At 40.9% G+C, this 18,645-nt stretch overlaps 1 protein-coding gene across 1 annotated transcript in view; it reads right to left on the reverse strand.

Annotated features, from left to right (window-relative positions):
- The window catches only part of DNAH11 (dynein axonemal heavy chain 11), a 289,112-nt gene that overhangs the window by 61,562 nt on the left and 208,905 nt on the right, over positions 1-18,645 (reverse strand). The window contains exon 62 of the mRNA XM_073333745.1: positions 6,787-6,921. Within this exon, the coding sequence (XP_073189846.1) occupies positions 6,787-6,921 (135 nt within the window). The remainder of the gene's footprint in view (positions 1-6,786; positions 6,922-18,645) is intronic.

Raw genomic sequence — 18,645 nt, forward strand, 5'->3', positions numbered from 1 at the left:
TAGCCAGAAATGAAGAATAGTAAGGGGAAAAAGTCAACTGTTTGACCCTCAACAAAAACATAACAATTTTTGTTCAAGTTTTGGTTAAAGAAGTTTCATACTTATTTTGACTTGCTTGACTCACCCATCATGAGTCATGGAGATTTTACTGAATGATTTGGGGTCATAAACTCTTTTTCTCCAACTTCACTGTATTTGTTGGAAAACATTATAATGAGGGCCAGATACTTGAAAGGAATAGCTAGGGGAAAAATCTGAATAGTTTTAAACATGACTAGCTAAGAGATTGACTCTCTCCTCATGGGATACCACCAAAGATGCAATCAGCTGAAGTACTCATACTAACAACTTAATGGTTTGTAAGGGAGAAGGGCTGGTGGTAGGGCATTCACAATAAGAGGTTCTTTGATATCGGATCTTGCTCTACTTCATGTTCTTATTTTTGCAGCGTCTGGATTTCTGCAAAGCACATCTTTTTTTCAGTCCCACATTTTGGGATGTTTTGGAGAGATCTTGTGCGGTTAGTGTCGGGGGGTTATTATTAGGAGAAGTATAGGCAATTATTATTTTACCCTAAGTGGCTTATGCAGACAGTTTATTGTGTATTTAAAAGCTGTTAAAGCATCTAGAGCCACTGGAATAGGCACTTTAAATATATCAAAATAAATATTTTTAAAAATAGATTTTAAAAATTGGCTCTATCTGCTTTCCAATCAAAATGTATAACACATTATAAAAATGTATTTTAAAGCACTTGGCATGCTGTCCCTGAAACTGTTCTGTGTATGGAATTCCGATTGAGGGAACTGGCAGCAGCATCGGGTCCCAAAGGTTACTGAAAGCATAGATTTGGCCTAAATTCTGAAAGATGTTCAGTAACTACTTTTGTATACTATGATTAAGGATATTAATATGGAAAATTAAAGAATATTTTCAACATATCAGAGATGGAGGTAAATACATGTATTTAATTGTGGCAGAATTCTGAATGACAAAGATATATCCTGTAAAATATTAGACACTGCTATACATTTATGTACCTTTTTGCAGATCTGAAATATCTGTACAAATACATCCATAGGAATATTTCCGCCTCTCTCAGGAATATCAGTGGCACTAGTGAGGTGGCCATATGTTATTCTGAAACTTGTTTACCTGCATGAAAGGCAGCAGATATCCAGGAGACCTCAAAAGATTATCCCACAATGAGCAAACAGACCCCATGCAGCAGTTGCCAGCATGAGTGCAGGGAAGCACATTGCAGGCCAACTTGATAAGGGCTCTCCCCACCGCCTCCAACATAAAATTTAATTTTGTTGACTGAAGAAAACTAGAAAAAATACACAATACATGTCGTTTTCTAGTTTTTCAGTCCCTTTCATGGTGTGATCAACACAAGCGACAGTGATAGTCACACAGCAGAAAAGTAACATATTTCAAATTAATCATTTCACTGTGTATGAACAAGACTCCCAAAAAGAGAAATTCCAAAACCTCTGATTTAACATGTGTCCTACTCCTGGAGGAATTCTGTGCTACTGCACATGCACAGAAATTATATCCCCTGCAGATTTTTTTTTTACTTCCTTGTAGAAAAATGACTTTCTGATGGGGAAGCAAAGGGAAGCCACAAGAGCAGTCATGTGACCCTCCCCAGCAGTATGTTTTGGGTGCCCAGGACAGCCGGCAGAGAGGTAAATCGCTGTGGGTCAGGGGACACGACTGGGGAAGACCTGGCTGGTGGCTCCTACACTGCGCCGGGCTCAGCTGCTAGCTCCGTCTGGGCTGGGGAGGATGAGACTTCCTCTTCCTTGCACAGCATCAGACTCACCCCTAGATTTCTCCCCAGCTGCAGGAAGCTCTGCAAAGTCCCCCACCCGCAATTACCTGTGCCCATCACTCCTCAGATGCAGGGGAGGGATCCCTGTACAGGGAGCTGTTCCCCCATCCACCCAATCCCCATGGATCCAGACCCCCTCATATCCATACCCTCCTGACGAGCCTCACCCCTGCACTCGGAACCCCCGATGAGCCCCACTCCCCCTGCACCTGGATCACATGACAAGCCACCCACACCCGGATCCCCACTCCACCAAGCCCCAACCAGATGCACCTAGATCCCCACCTCAGTGAGCCCCACTTCCCCAGCATCTGGAACCCCCCCCACCAACCCCCTCCACCCAGACCCCTTCTGCTTAGCCCCAACCACCTTCACCTGGCCCCCACAGCAGACTTCCATTACAGTTGCACCCGGAACCCCCTAAGAAGCCCCTGTGCATCCAGATCCCTCCTGCACCCAGATCCCCCACTGAGCCGCTTGCACCCAGATTGCCCCACACATAACCCTCTCAACCCACACCTGGATCTCCTCACACTAAGTCCCTCCACACTTGGATACTGCCTTGCTGAGTCTGCCTGCCCACACCTGGTGCACCTGGTACAGAGGAGAAGGGCCCTGGGGTGTTTCTGGGGCAGTTCCAGTCCTTGCGCTGAGTCAGGGTTGTGTGCAGCCTCACTGCTTAGTCTGTGTCCCATAGCGGGAGAGGGGAGCTGCACAGTGATCTCCCACCTCTGGGCAGCCAGTGGCCTGTGCTCCCCAATGCCATGCTGGAGCCTCCACATTTATTTGACAAATACAATTCGTAGAATTTTAAACTATCGTGCACAGAATGTCCTCAGGAGTAACAACGTGTATCCCAATTATCCACAAAGATAACGGAAGTATCTTTACCCAAACCACAATTCTTAATTGTGTGAGCATTTAAGCCTCCTGGTGCAAACTCACAAAATGCAACTTGATACGTGTGATGGTGCTTAATTTTAAATGTGTTCTCATGCATAAGAGATGTCCAACAAATGGTGAGAGTAAGGACTGTTTTTGTTTAAAGCACTAACAATTACTTCTGTAATCAAGCACCTTCATTTTGAAGTATTTTAGATATCCAGTACTTTTTTTAGACCCTATTAGATTCTTTCTTAAATCATTAACTTAAGTCAACCAGACAATAAATCCATTAATGTACAAGAGGGCTTTTAGATTTATCCATTCTCCTTCCTTGTTGTCACTGGTTGGTAAGTCATAAACAAAGTGCACCCACCTCATCTCCGAAAATAGCTTTGAAATTTGAAGATTTACTAAACATAGAATGATAGTCTATTTAAATCTTCAGTAATTTTACCATACTACCCAAGAACCATAAATCACTAGTGACATTGGCTAACAAGGGTTTAAGAGTTGGAACACGGAGTGTAATAAATTTCCAGACAGTTAAAAATCACTATAATTTTATTCTAATGCATTATAGATTGCCTGTAATGTCATCCTGGCCGGGGTGACCCATTTCTAATTTTGAACAGCTGTTCAGCTTGGGAGTTAGTTAATGATTAAATATAAATTGCCTGATTTATTAGTCTGAATGGCTGAGCTTCCAGGTCAATGCTATATAGACAAAATCATCAGTCTTGATGCTTTCCAGAAGTTAACTGTCTCCTGTTCTAGTCAAAAAGAATTTATTCTCAGAGGAAAAGATGACATTTTGAATGAATCCTTTAAAATATTTTCTCTTATCTTACACAATACTACCACTAAAGAAAACTCTCAGTTTTTGGAAAGAATTTTCTTCACATTTGAAATAAACCCTTAAAACCAAGTCTTAGTGATTACCACCAGGCATAGACCCATTGAGAACTCAGTAGGATTACACATGGTAGTGAGTACTTGCAACACCTGGCTAATGTTGAGAATTTGAGGTTTGTCTTGCTCCAACTAAAAAACTGTTCAATCCCAGCTAATAGGAAAATACACCAGTGATTTCACTGTGCTGTAACAGAGTAATTTTTTTCTTCTTTAAGTGTCTGACAACATGCAAATTAAAATTAACTAGATGACAAAAACTGGTTTGTTTTAATCGCATCAGATGGTTTCAGCAAATTAAGCGCTCCCATTCTGCTTTTCAAACGGACTTAAATCTCCTTGACCGCAGTCTTCACTGCCTGACTGCAGAAATGCAGTGTTTTGTAGCCCAGAATACTAGAGAGACAAGGCGGGTGAGGTAATATCTTTTATTGGTCCAATTTCTATTGGTAAGAGAGATATGCTTTTAAGCTTACACAGAGCTCTTCTTCAGGTGACTTTGAAAGCAGTCTCTCTCTCTCCTATAGAAGTTGGTCCAATAAAAGATATTACCTCACCCATGTTGTCTGCAGAAATGGAGGCATTCCTTGGAAAATAAGTGAGTTGTGTTCTTGCAGAATATGTAAACAAAGACTTTATGAAATGTAACTGAACTAGGACTGTCAAGCAATTAAAAAAATTAATCGCGAATAATGGTGTGATTAATCGCACTGTTAAACAATAATAGAATATCATTTATTTAAAATATTTGGATGTTGTCTACATTTTAAAATATATTGATTTCAGTTACAACACAGAATACAAAGTGTACAGTGCTCACTTTATATTTATTTTAATTACAAGTATTTGCACTGTAGAAAAATAGTATTTTTCGATTCACCTAATACAAGTATTGTAGTGCAATCTCTTTATCATGGAAGTTGAACCTACAAATGTAGAATTATGTACCAAAACCCCTGCATTCAAAAATAAAACAATGTAAAATTTTAGAGCCTGCAAGTCCACTCAGTGCTACTTCTTGTTCAGCCAATTGCTCACACAAACAAGTTTGTTTACACTTGCAGGAGATAATGCTGCCCTCTTCTTGTTTACAATGTCACCTGAAAGTGAGAACAGGCATTCTCATGGCACTGTTGGAGCCGGCATCGCAAGATATTTATGTGCCAGATGTGCTAAAGATTCATGTGTCCCTTCATGCTTCAACCACCATTCCAGGGGACATGCGTCCATGCTGATGATGGGTTATGCTTGATAACCATCTAAAGCAGTGTGGACCGACGCATGTTCACTTTCATTATCTGAGTCAGATGCCACCAGCAGAAGGTTGATTTTCTTTTTTGATGGTTCGGGTTTTGTAGTTTCCACATCAGAGTACTGCTCTTTTAAGACATCTGAAAGCATTCTCCACACCTCGTTCCTCTCAGATTTTGGAAGGCACTTCAGATTCTTAAACCTTGGTTTAAGTGCTGTAGCTATCTTTAGAAATCTCACATTGGTACCTTCTTTGTGTTTTGTCAAATCTGCAGCCTGAAAGTGTCCTTAAAATGAACAACATGTACTGGGTCACCATCTGAGACTGCTATAACATGAAATATAGGGCAGAATGCAGGTAAAACAGCAGGGGACATACAGTTCTCCCCCAAGCAGTTCAGTGACAAATTTAATTAATGCATTATTATTTTTTTTTAAACAAGCATCATCAGCATGGAAGCATGTCCGCTGGAATGGTAGCCAAAGCATGAAGGGGCATCTGAATGTTTAGCATATATGGCATGTAAGTACCTTGCAATGCCAGCTACAAAAGTGCCATGCAAACGTCTGTTCTCACGTTAAGGTCACATTGTAAAATAAGCAGCGGGCAGCATTTTCTCATGTAAATCTAAACAAACTTGTTTGTCTTAGCGATTGGCTGAACAAGAAGTAGGACTGAGTGGACTTGTAGGCGCTGAAGTTTTATATTGTTTTGGTTTTGAGTGCAGTTATGTCATAAAAAAGAAATCTATATTTGTAAGTTGCACTTTCATAACAAAGAGATTGCACTACAGTACTTGTATGAGGTGAATTGAAAAATACTATTTCTTTTGTTTATCATTCTTGTAGTACAAATATTTGTAATAAAATAATATACACTGATTTCAATTACAACACAGAATACAATATATATGAAAATGTAAAAAAACATTCAAAATATTTAATAAATTTCAATTGGTATTCTATTGTTTAACAGTGCGATTAAAACTGCAATTAATCATGATTAATTTTTTTGAGTTAATCGCATGAGTTAACTGCAATTAATCGACAGCCCTAAACTGAACTTTACTATATTTAAAAAAATCTTTTAAAAATACATTGGAAGAACACAGGAATATAAGTAGTATAACCATCTTCCATGTATTTATTATTTTATTATTGTTAATACTAATTTACCAAGAAAGGATGTGTAATAAATTCCACATATTGTGTCAAGACAGCATTATCTGTGTGAGTAATTATAGCAGCACTATGTCTTACTTGAATGGCTATATAGAAACTGACCATTAAACAGGCATCTGTTTTACTATAATGATATTTGTCTACACATAAAGATAATGGCTACATTGAAAATTATACTATGTTTTTTAATAAAAATGCATTTAGTTCCTATTAAATATGAATAGTTTTGCAACAGCAATATATATATATAAAATCCAGCTAGTGTATTCTACTTACTTACAGACTAAGTACAATGTGGGCGGATGCAATATGACTCAATCCTGACCGAGAGGATTGTTCAGTCTCTCTGCTCATTAACCAGAGGCTGCCCATGCTGTCATAATGTGTTCACAGTTGTGTACAAATGTGGTGACTTAGTTATGGAGACTTTTCTCTGTGGGCCATGCAAACATAACCTAGTGAGGGGCATGTGATTTTTAAAAAAATGCATGACACCTCTGATAGTATTCTCAGATTTTGGTTGCCTATTACCTTACCTTGCCTATTAGGTTGTGTTTGCTTGCTTGTTTTTTTACTGAAGTGATTTACCTGGGAATTTAATATCTTATACTCTAGAATTTTTTAATGTAATCAAAATAGTTTCCAAAATTAATAATTAAAATATTCCAAATATTTAATTATTAATTTTGGAAACAGCATTAAGAAAAAAATCTACTTGCCTGAAGTCCCTTGACAAGTCTGTTAGCCAGCTCAATTGTTTTGTTGGTTCGGTTCACATCTTCTTGACATTGGACTTTTTCTGCTATTGCTTTTTCAAATGATGCCGTGAGTCTGCACAGATTGCTATCCAGATCCTGCACAACAGAGTCAGATATGGGTTTTGTAACCTCAGCCATTTTTTTCTCTACTTTAATAAATAGTTTACGTGTATATAATGACGTTCATTCTGAAGGACGTGAAGTCTTTAAAGCAGGAACTGTGTCTTCCTATATGTCTGTGGAGCTCCTGGCAGATTTTGTGTGCTGCACACGCGCACACACACACACACACACACGCACACGCACACACACACAAACGCACGCACAACTTCCAGAGTTTCTTATTAAGCATACATTGACAGACATAATGAAGAGTACACTGGACCACAGGGATAGGTGAGGAAAGTCTGAAGTTACTTTGTTTTAAAAGGAATCAGGTTTCTGCTTTAATATGACAAGGATGAGTATTATGGTAAGGCCTAAAGGTCCCAACCAAGACTGGGACCCCATTGTACTAGACACCGTACAAAACACATAGCAAGAAATAATCCCTGCTCCAAAGAGCTTACAATATAAACAGACAGCAAAAAGATGACTGACAGAAATTGTAATCATCCCCATTTTACAGAAGGACATCAGGGCACAAGGACATCAAGTGACTTGCCCCATGTCACACAGGAAGTCTGTAGTGGATACAGAAAGGGAATGCAGATCTCAAGTCCAGTCCAGGGCTTTAACGAAAAGACCATCGTGATTCTTCCTCTCTGCTCATTGTTATACATGAGAATCCTAGGTCTCTTCTAACCTGGAAGATTCTATGGTTAACTGAAGAACTAGTGGTATCACAAGAGACTGAAAGGTGGGGAAAGGATTTTTAGACAAGAATGTTTAAAATTATTTCTATTCATCCCTCTTTAACTGAAACATCTGAGAAATACGGAGAATTTGTTTTATTAATTATTATTATTAAAGATTAGTCAGCCCAACTCTTCCATTAAAGCTTAAGAAAGCTCTCAATAATCCTTGAAAGTTTCCAACAAGACCAAAAAGCTACGAAAGACCCTACATTTCCCCTACTTCTACAACCAAAAATTAAAAGCCACCTTCTGTTTATGACTAAGGCTGTGAGTCTTTCACGAAGGTCACAGATTCTGTGACTTTCCAGGACCTCCGTGACATCCACTGCTGCAGCGGCTGACCCCAGGGCTGCCCAAGCAGCTAGGGTGACCCTGGGGCCAGCCGCACGGGCCGCTGCTTCGGTGGCCCCAGGTAGCCGGTCCCGGGAGCTGCTGTGGAACAGCGGTCTGGGAGCAGCAGCGGTGCCCCGGGCCGCCTCCCCCTGTAGGAGGAGCAGCAATGGCCAGAGCACCCCCACCCCCAACCTCCCACAGAACAGCAGCATCTGCTGGAGCGCCTTTCTTCCTCCAGCACCTAAGATTTAGCTTGGGGTATTTTTAGTCATGGACAGGTCACTGGCTGTGACTTTTTGTTTATTGCCCGTGACCTGTCCATAACTTATACTAAAAATACCCGTGACTAAATTGTAGCCTTATTTATGACAAAAAATCAAACAAGGACACACACATTCGCCTCCCTTCACAGGTCACCTTTAACAATCATTAATAGAAGGTAGACAAAAAAGTCCAATGTATTGATCATAGATTTAGTTTCTCCATCGCCCAGGTATCCTCCCCCTTATACTTCCAAAGGGAAATTAATGCTTCCTAGCACAGTAAAAAAATAAAAAATAAATGAGTGAAGAAACATGAAAGAAAGATGGCACCAAAGTCAGATGCTTGAGTGACAGACATGTCGCTATGTAAGATTTAAGAAAAAGGTAACCAGTTGGAAAGTCTCATTTTTGCACATGAACATCCAGGTGAGGCACTGCAAGAACACAATAAAAAAGACTTTTGAAAGAAAGCAGTTGCAGAGAGGTCTTCTGAAGCCATTTTGCTGCCCCAAAGCGGTTTCAGAAACTGCTTAGCTAACTTCTGCCTTGCACAAAAATAACTCCATCTCAGAGGTACTAAGAGAAGAGCTACCAAGAAGCAAAGAGTACACAGTTCCACAACAGAATGATTTCCTGCGAAGAAATGTTTTAGACTATAATTACCAAGAACAGTAGTTTGGATAGGCAAATCCATGGGAGTGAAAACAGACAATCAGGAAAATTTCAAAGAATTCAAGCAGTACAATGAGAGCAATAAAATGTTGGAAAGAAGGGAACAGCTGGAATGCCAGGTTAGATCTTGATATGTAAAGGTGATTTGTATTGGCTCCCTCATTACCCACAAGATTTCTATTTTGTTTATAGAGGTGTTTATGATGATGATTTTAAACCTGAAAGTTAAAGATGACCCATTTTGTGTGACAAAATCCTCTGAGGGCTTCCAAAGGGACACTTGAAAAAGATGGAACATTAACTGTGATCCTACCGGATTTAATGGACTGAGTGAGTCTTGAATGCTGCAAATAGTAAGAAGGGTCTAACATACAAAGCTAAAAAAGTTTTTCTTTCATGACTGTGGAGAATGATGGAGATATCTGTATTATCTTTTATGAATACCATATGTATCTCAGTTTACCTGCTTGATATTATCCTGCCTGACTGCATAGAGTCCAATCAAAGGAGACTGTTGGGGGGAACAAATAGGAAGCAAAACAGTAACAAAGATACAGTACCCCACCAGTGAGAATACAAAGGGTCCTCATGGAAACAATGCAGGAGCTATTTATTGGGGAATGCCCACCTGCCTGGTTCCAGTCAGACCAGGTTAATTTTTCCCAAGCCTCGGATCAAGTGGCACTAAACCATTAAAGACGCAATGGCCCAAGGAAGCAACACTGTGTTAAACTGTTTCAATACAACACAAAGAGGGGAGACTATCTAGAAAAGACATTATAATGTTTCAATTAGTACTAAATAGCGGATGCTCTTAATGATTTTAGTAATAAAATAAAAACAATAGAAATTTTCAACTATTATATTATGACATCAGTAGTAGCACTGCATAATATGACGTCATGAAGGAATACAAAAAGAAAAAGAAAAAAAGATTTCCAAAAAAAAAAAATTCCAAAAAAATTTCCAAAACAATTTTCCATAACAAAAAAGTTTTCAGAATTTTCATTTGATGGGAAATTTCAAGAATATTTGTTTTCATTCTGACATGGAATGAAAACAAAAAACTTTGAAATGTCAAAATTTCCCACAAAACAGAAATTCCAAGTCTTAACCAGCTCTAGTGAGCAGTTGCCAAAAGAGAATGCTGAAGGGGCTTTCTCCCCCAAACCTGGAGCAGGGGTCTGGGCTGAACAGAACTTACCCAAAACTTGCAAGGAAATAAAAAATAAAGTTTAGGTATAGCACAGGCATATAGACCTTCTGTAGTTTTATCCCTGTGCGCTCTGCTTGTTATGTACCTTTGGGTGAATAAATAAATAAATGCTTTGTTTAGAACAGTGGTTTTCAATCTTTTTTCATTTGCAGACCCATTAAAATTTTGAATGGAGGTACAGACCCCTTTGGAAATCTTAGACATAGTCTGTTGACTCTCAGGGTTTCGCGGACCACAGGTTGAAAACCACTGGCTTAGAAGAAGCTCTTGAGTCAGCTTCTGGTTTTAAATCAGCTTTTTAATCAGCTGCTGGTTACAGGCTCCTGGAGGAAGATGGCTTACAGGTGCCAAACACAGCTGGGTCTGTCCTGTTATCACAGTTGGTAAACAGAGGAGCTGCAGCCCAGAGATCCACTCTTAGAGTGGTAGGACTGCATGGTTCTACCCAGAAAGGGATGACAGTAGCGAAACCTGTCACCAAAGAGGTGCACTTGACAGGAACTAAAAAGGGGTCTAAAGCCCAGCTCACCCTGTAACCACCATACTGTGAGAATCTGGGGAGCCAGAACCTCGGTCTGTGGATCCATGAGAAATTGCCACATCCATGCTGCCACCCAACAGGTCTGGCAGAGCAGTGACTGATGGGCTGTGAGCCTTGTGAGGCCAAGCACCACTGGATGTCCTGCCAAGAGAGGCCCTGACTAGAGGAGCTTACCATATTCTCTTATTGGCCCAGGAACACTATTGAAGACGTAGGAAAAACACCTGGAGGCTGTCTGTGCATCAAGGCAGATCACTGACCTGCTGCTTAGATACACCCGGCCTTGTTCCAGCTCTGTCTCAACCTTGACTCCAGGTAACCCAGTTCTGGCTTGTGTATCCTGGCTCTGACCACTAGAGTTGACTGCTCCTGCCCCAATTCCTGACAGACATTAACCAGGACCCATTTACAGAGGCCAGCAACTGGGAATTTAGCATTATAAAGACAGAAGACAGTCAGGACTTTCCTTTATTTTTTTTTCTGGAGAAGTGCAAATTACAGTAGCCAACCTCAAAAAATCAAAAATCATGAGATTTTCCCCAAACATTCATGGCATTTTTTTTAAATTATATTGTGTTCTATTTTGGGTCTGTCTTTTGAACTTCTCCTGCTCATCCCTAGTGTGTGTGCATGTGTGAGAGACAATTAGTGTTTCTCTCTCTCCCACATTTATTGGGAAAGGAGATTTTTCACCCCCACAGCTGCCCATACCCATCCCTGCAATTAATTCTGCCCCCAACCTCCAAATCAATCCTGTCCCCACATCAGTTCAGCTGCCCTGACAGCCCCCACCATACATCAGTTCAGCTCCCACCTTCCATCTATTCGGCCTCCCAGCCTTCCAGGATGGTGGGGAGCAGTTCTGGCATTCTTCACCCCCCTCTGCCCCTTCCCAGGCCAAGGGATGCAGAAGCAATGGTGCCATCCTGACCTTGTTGCTCACAGAAGAAGAGGGAAAAAGAGTGGATGGAGCCATCTTGAACCACTGGGTTCCGTAGCTCCCTCCTGTTCCCTCCCTTCCTTCCTGTGAGGATAGATTCAGGTTGCTGAGGGGAGGGGAAGGAGGAGAGTACTCTCTTCCTGCAGCAGCTGGGATTGGCTGCCTGCCCCATTTGCCCACCTGGGGCTAGGCAACCAATCAGAAGGGGTTTGCCACCTGGCAGGGCTCAAATTGGTTAGAAGACTGGAGCTTCTCACATTATTGAGAGACCAGACTCCAGCCCCCGCCAAAATCCTGTCACTCATGAAAAAGATCATGAGAGTTGGCAATATTGCAATTATACATAAGGAAAACCCTACACTTTCTTGAACAAAAATCATCAGAGTGTGAGCAGTGCCAGTCACGGGGAAAGTACTGATGAATCTGCCCAGTGATCTTCCTCTAAGAACAATCTATCTCAATTTCTTGTTTCTATGGCACTTTCTGATCAGGATGCATTTTTAGCTTCATGACCTTCAACATACCTAAAGTAAACTGCTGTTATTATACAATACACTTCCTGTCAGCTACACCAATGTTTGTATAACTATAGTTATAGAGAGTTTTTTCATCCTAAATCACTTTAAATTCTATGGGATGGTGCACACTCATTTTTAAACACTTATTACTGAGCAAAGCATGTACTCCCATGAATGTTGCCCTGGAATCTCTGTTCGACCACTGATGGTGGCAAGCACTTGCACTCTGTAGTAAATGCTACCTGGATTAGGCCCTTAGATTGTAATCTCTTTAAGGTAAGAAATGTATTTTACACCATTATAAAGCGATGGATAAATTTGTGGTGTTATGCAAGCAATTTTAAAGATAAATAATAAAAACAACATTTCCCATCCAAATATCACCCTAGCTCGACCCTGCCTAGTCAGATCTAATACACACCGTATTATCTCTCTGTGTGGGTGTATCTAAACAATTTTCATAAGGATTTTTACCATATGGTCTTACTGTGGTGCTTCTGGTATACTATGCCCCCAACGCTTCTGAAGTAATGGACTATAATGTCTTTACAGTGGAGTTGCTGAGTCCTGTGGTTCAAATATTTATCAGTTAATTTTTTTTTAAAAAATGGAACAGTTTTCTATTTATTGTATTTCCTAGTATGGACCCTGATTCCCCCATACATTTACTTCAGAGGATAGTACCTAGTATCATAAGTGGTCTCATTAAAATATTGGAAACTGTCATTGAAGTAAGCATTTGCAGGCTTGGGCATGCGCATGTAAACCCAGCCTTAAAGGTTTAACACTCAAGAAGAAATCTGTGCACTTAATTTTTCTTTTAAGAAGTTTAACTGGTGTTAAAACACAATAAATATTTAAACAATGTACAGCATTTGCACTAGTAGGTATATCTGTTATTTAAAAAAAACCCAAAAACCTACAATAAATCATATTGTTTGCACTTGACAGGGATTTTAATGTCATTTTACAATGATGAAGTGAGCTGTAGCTCACGAAAGCTTATGCTCAAATAAATTGGTTAGTCTCTAAGGTGCCACAAGTACTCCTTTTCATTTTACAATATATTTTAGAACGCATTAAAAGTGAAGGGTGAAGCTCATAGTGTCACCTAAGCTGACTAAATATTATTGATTAATGACTAATGGGTGCAATGATTATTAATCATTACAGAAAATTACTATCTACAAAAACTTCTATTTGAAAAATATTTACAACTTTCTCTGCTGGCCAATAAAAAGGTACTGGGACATAGGGAAGGGAGCCATTGGAAATCCATGTCTAGAGACAGCGGTCACTAATGACACTCTGCCTTTAACTCTATTCCTCAAAAAGATTGGGACAGGGAAGGGGACTGAGCTGGAGAAAGATGGGCAAAAGTCTGAGGAGTGCATTGAAGGATAGAGGCCAGTGAATGAATTGACTGATGTTTGGATAGCTGTAGGAAAAATATAAATGCCTACTTCAGTATGATGAATCAAGAGATTCTTGACAGAAAAGTAACCTGCACCATTCTTATCCCATTTGTTATGCTCCAATATAGAGAGGAAGAGTGGGCAGTTAATTACATCGTAGTAATGGGAACTGGTGCTCACAACTAATGTGGACAATCTTAATCTCTTTATTACACTGCTTGATTTGACACTGGTGTAAGCTATTTTACACATGCAGAATACCTGCTTGTGATGGTATAGGCACCTGGTGATTAGTTAGTCTTGGAAGCTTTCCTGGGCTCACTCAGACTGAGGTTACTGTTGATATAGAGAGAGGAGGGCAGGCACTTTAAATCAGGAGTGACAATCTTTAAATATTAGAGGGCCCCAATTTTTATTTTTTCTTGTGTTGTGGAAGGCCACAAAGTAAATCTTGTTAGGAAGGCTGGCTACAGAAGGTTTTTGGCAGCTGGAAGGGGGGTAAGGTCTGGTGCTTGGTCTGTGGGGTGCCCGTTTCATATTCTCTTCCCCTGAATGATCACATTTGCCTTCTCTCCATGCCCACTATTACTGGGTTCAGATACCCCACAATGTGACTCTTCCCTTCCCCACTGTTCTATTACAGCACTCTCCTATACTGCTTACCTTCAAATCCCTGGTGAACTGTATTCACTGTCAAACCTGGGGTACTGCATAGGAGACTCTGCGAATGGAGTGCCCTGTAGAAGGTAGCACATCAGCTGGGAGGTACTGTATTAGGCCTTGTCTATATTGAAAAGTTACATTGCGTGTGTTAACATGTGTTCTAACCCATTAAACACTCAGGGCAAGACTCAGGCCTGTGCCAGAACTCTGCCTAGTGCAGGAGGAGAAGCAGGAAGTCAGAGGGTATATCTACAATGCAGCTGGGAGCCAGCCTCTCCCCGGGTTAACAGACTTGCACTCGCTTTGTTCTATCGGGCATGCTAAAAATAGCAGCGTGGACATTGTGGCTCTGGCAGAGACTAGGGCTAGCCACATGAGTTCAAACCCAGGGGATCACCCAGGCCACAGCCCAAGCCGCAATATCCACCTTGCCGGTTTTGGAATGCTAACTCAAGCAGAGGTAGTGCAAGTGTGACCACCTCAGCTGGAAGGCTCACTCCAACTGCAGTATAGATGGTCAGAATCAACACATACTAGAACGGTTGTCATGCAGCTCTACGTTGCACCACTCATACAGGGTGGTTAGTAGAGCCTGTGCTGGTGGAAGATTGGTGTAGCGTAGTTAAACTCCACTACGCACCTTCCTTCCCCCAGTGCATTCCCCCCTCCCTCTACAGCAGGGGTCGGCAAACTTTTTGGCCCGAGGGCCACATCTGGGTATGGAAATTGTATGGCGGGCCATGAATGCTCATGAAATTGGGGGTTGGGCTGTGGGAGCGGGTGAGGGCTCCGGCTGGGGGTGGGGATGAGGTGTTGGGGGTGCAGGAGGGTGCTCCAGCCTGGGACTGAGGGGTTAGGAGGGTGGGAGGGGGATCAGGGCTGGGTCAGGGGGTCAAGGTGTGGGAGGGGGTCAGGGTGCAGGCTCCGGGCAGCATTTACCTCAAGCAGCTCCAGGAAACAGTGGCATGTCCCTCCTCCGGCTCCTATGTGGAGGTGCAGCCAGGTGGCTCTGCGCACTGCCCTGTCTGCAGACGCCGCCCTGCGCTCCCATTGGCCGCGGTTCCTGGGTTTGGAGCCCCCTGGCTGCCCCTACGCATAGGAGCCAGAGGCAGGACATGCCACTGCTTCCGGGAGCCACGCAGAGTGGGGCAAGCCCCTGACTCTGCTCCCCAGCGGGAGTTCGAGGGCCAGATTAAAACATCTGGAGGGCTGGATATGGCCCCCGGGCCGTAGTTTGCCCATCCCTGCTCTACAGGCTACCTACCTAGATGTTGGGGGGCATAGGCACAGACCAGGAGAGTCAGAAGCTCCCTAAAAGTGATGGGGCCACGGCCCCCTGATACCCCCTGTTCTGTCACCCCTGGCACAGACCTGAATCCAGCTGATGAGCACTAAGCAGAGTTCCCCTACACTGGAGAATCCTCCGTACATTTACGGCTAGACTATGACTCACTTATGCTGCCTGAGTGGCATAAAGGGAAAGTAAATTCACTATAGAATCTGGCCCCCACTGTATCAAAGTCTATCATGTTAGATGTTAAACATTTTGTCAGCAGGTCATGATTAACTCTACAGTTCTACATGACAGTCTGTCTCTCAACTCAGTATAAAGTCAGGTGGGTCATCATGTTGGTTAACATGTGATCTAACACAAGATAACTTTTCCACTGTGGACAAGCCTTGGGAAACCAAGCATACCCTAGACCATGCCTGACAAGTGTTTGTCCAACCTGTTCTTAACCTCACTAGGAAGCCTTCTCTGAGTTTAACTAGCCTTATACTTAAAGTTTTCCCTATTATCTAACCTAATATTTCATAATATTTAACCTAACTGAATTAAGCCTCAGGACATCCCATAACTTTTACGGGTGGGGAAACTTGACAACCTCTGTGGCTCAAAGTATGTGGCAAAGCTGGGAAGAGAATTCTGACTGGTCTTTATCATAAGACTCTGGTAATAAAATAAGATTAATTTGTTTGTAGCTGAAGCTCCTACAATCTAACCTTTACTAATTGGAGGTTATTTCCCCAGCTTTCTGTACAGAAGTGGTTTTAACTAGGGCTGTCAATTAATCGCAGTTAACTCATGCGATTAACTAAAAAAAAACTAATTGAGATTAATCGCACTTATAACAATAGAATATCAATTGAAATTTATTAAATATTTTTGGATGTTTTTCTACATTTTCAACATTGACTTCAATTACAACACAGAATACAAAGTGCACAGTGCTCACTTTATATTTTTATTACAAATATATGCACTGTAAAAATGATAAACAAAAGAAATAGTTTTTTTCAATTCACCTCATACAAGTACTGAAGTGCAATCTCTTTATCGTGAAAGTGTAACTTACAAATGCAGATTTTTTTCTGGTTACATAACTGCACTCAGAAATAAAACAGTGTAAAATTTTAGAGCTTACAAGTCCACTCAGTCCTACTTCTTATTCTGCCAATCACTACGACAAACAAGTTTGTTTACATTGAAGGGAGACACTACTGCCTGCTTATTATTTACAAGGCCACCTGAATGTGAGAACAGGCATCCGCATGGCACTTTTGTAGCTGGCGTTGGTATTTACATGCCAGATATGCTAAGCATTCGTATGCCCCTTCATGCTTTGGCCACTATTCCAGAGGATATGCTTCCATGCTGCTGATGCTTGTTTAAAAAAATAACGTGTCAATTAAATTTGAGACTGGACTCCTTTGGGGGAGAATTGTAGGTCTCCTGTTCTGTTTTACCCGCATTATGCATATATTTCATGTTATAGCAGTCTCAGACGATGACTCAGCACATGTTTGTTTTAAGAACACTTTCACAGCAGATTTGACAAAGCGCAAAGAAGGTACCGCTGTGAGAAATGGCTACAGCGCTCAACCCAAGATTTAAGAATCTGAAGTGCTGTCCAAAATCTGAGAGAGACTAAGTGTGGCGCATGCTTTTAGAAGTCTTAAAAGAGCAACACACTGATGTAGAAACTACAGCACCCAAACCACCAAAAAAGAAAATCAGTCTTCTGCTGGTGGCATCTGACTCAGATGATGAAAATGAACATGTGTCAGTCCACACTGTTTTGTATCATTATCAAGCAGAACCCTTCATCAGCATGGAAGCATGTCCTCTGGAATGGTGGTTGACGCATGAAGGGACATATGAATCTTTGGTGCATCTGGCATGTAAATATCTTGCAACGCCAGCTACAACAGTGCCATGCGAATGCCTGTTCTCACTTTCAGGTGACATTGTAAACAAGAAGCAGGCAGCATTATCTCCTGCAAATTGTAACCAACCTTGTTTGTCTGAGTGATTGGCTGAGCAAAAAGTAGAACTGAGTGGACTTGTGGGCTCTAAAGTTTTACATTGTTTTGTTTTTGAATGCATTTTTTGGGGTACATAATTCTACATTTGTAAATTCAACTTTCGTGATAGAGAGACTGCATTGCAGAACTGGTATGAAGTGAATTGAAAAATAAATATTTTTTGTTTTTTCAGAGCAAATATTTGTAATCAAAAATATAAAGTGAGCACTGTACATTTTGTATTCTGTGCTGTAATTGAAATTAATATATTTGAAAATGTAGTAAACATCCAAAAATATTTAAAGTAAATGGTATTCTATTGTTGTTTAACAGGGCGATTAATTTTTTAAATCACTTGACAGCCCTAGTTTTAACTATATTTTTTAAAAGAAATTTTTATTTTTATCTAGTTGACAATCCTGGAAAGGTGTTTGTTTGTACATGTTTCTTGGTGATTTAGACTGCAGTGTTATAATGACTTTAATCTTGTTAAGCCTTATATAATACTGTCAGATAAGCACAAAGTTTTAATAAAAATGTTTCAATTATATCAGTAATAGATATTAAAACATTACCTTTACATGGACAATTCAAATACATTGCAGTAACTGCCAAGTGGTATCTTTCCTTTATCTAGTGCTACATTACAGTAAGTGGAACAGGTACAGAGAAGCGCTACTAGGATGATCCGAGGAATGGAAAACTTGCTTATGAAAGAAGACTCAAGGAGCTTGGCTTGTTTAGCCTAACTAAAAGAAGGTTGAGGGGAGATATGATTGCTCTCTATAAATATATCAGAGGGATAAATACTGGAGAGGGAGAGGAATTATTTAAGCTCAGTACCAATGTGGACACAAGAACAAATGGATATAAACTGGCCACCAGGAAGTTTAGACTTGAAATTAGACGAAGGTTTCTAGGAGGGAAGTTTTGGAATAGACTTCCAAGGGAAGCAGTGGGGGCAAAAGATCTATCTGGCCTTAAGATTAAACTCGACAAGTTTATGGAGGAGATGGTATGATGGGATAACATGATTTTGGTAATTAATTGATCTTTACATATTCATGGTAAATAGGCCTAATGGCCTGTGATGGGA

Source organism: Lepidochelys kempii, chromosome 2 (genome assembly GCF_965140265.1).
Source record: "Lepidochelys kempii isolate rLepKem1 chromosome 2, rLepKem1.hap2, whole genome shotgun sequence".
In the NCBI taxonomy this organism is placed as follows: domain Eukaryota; kingdom Metazoa; phylum Chordata; order Testudines; family Cheloniidae; genus Lepidochelys; species Lepidochelys kempii.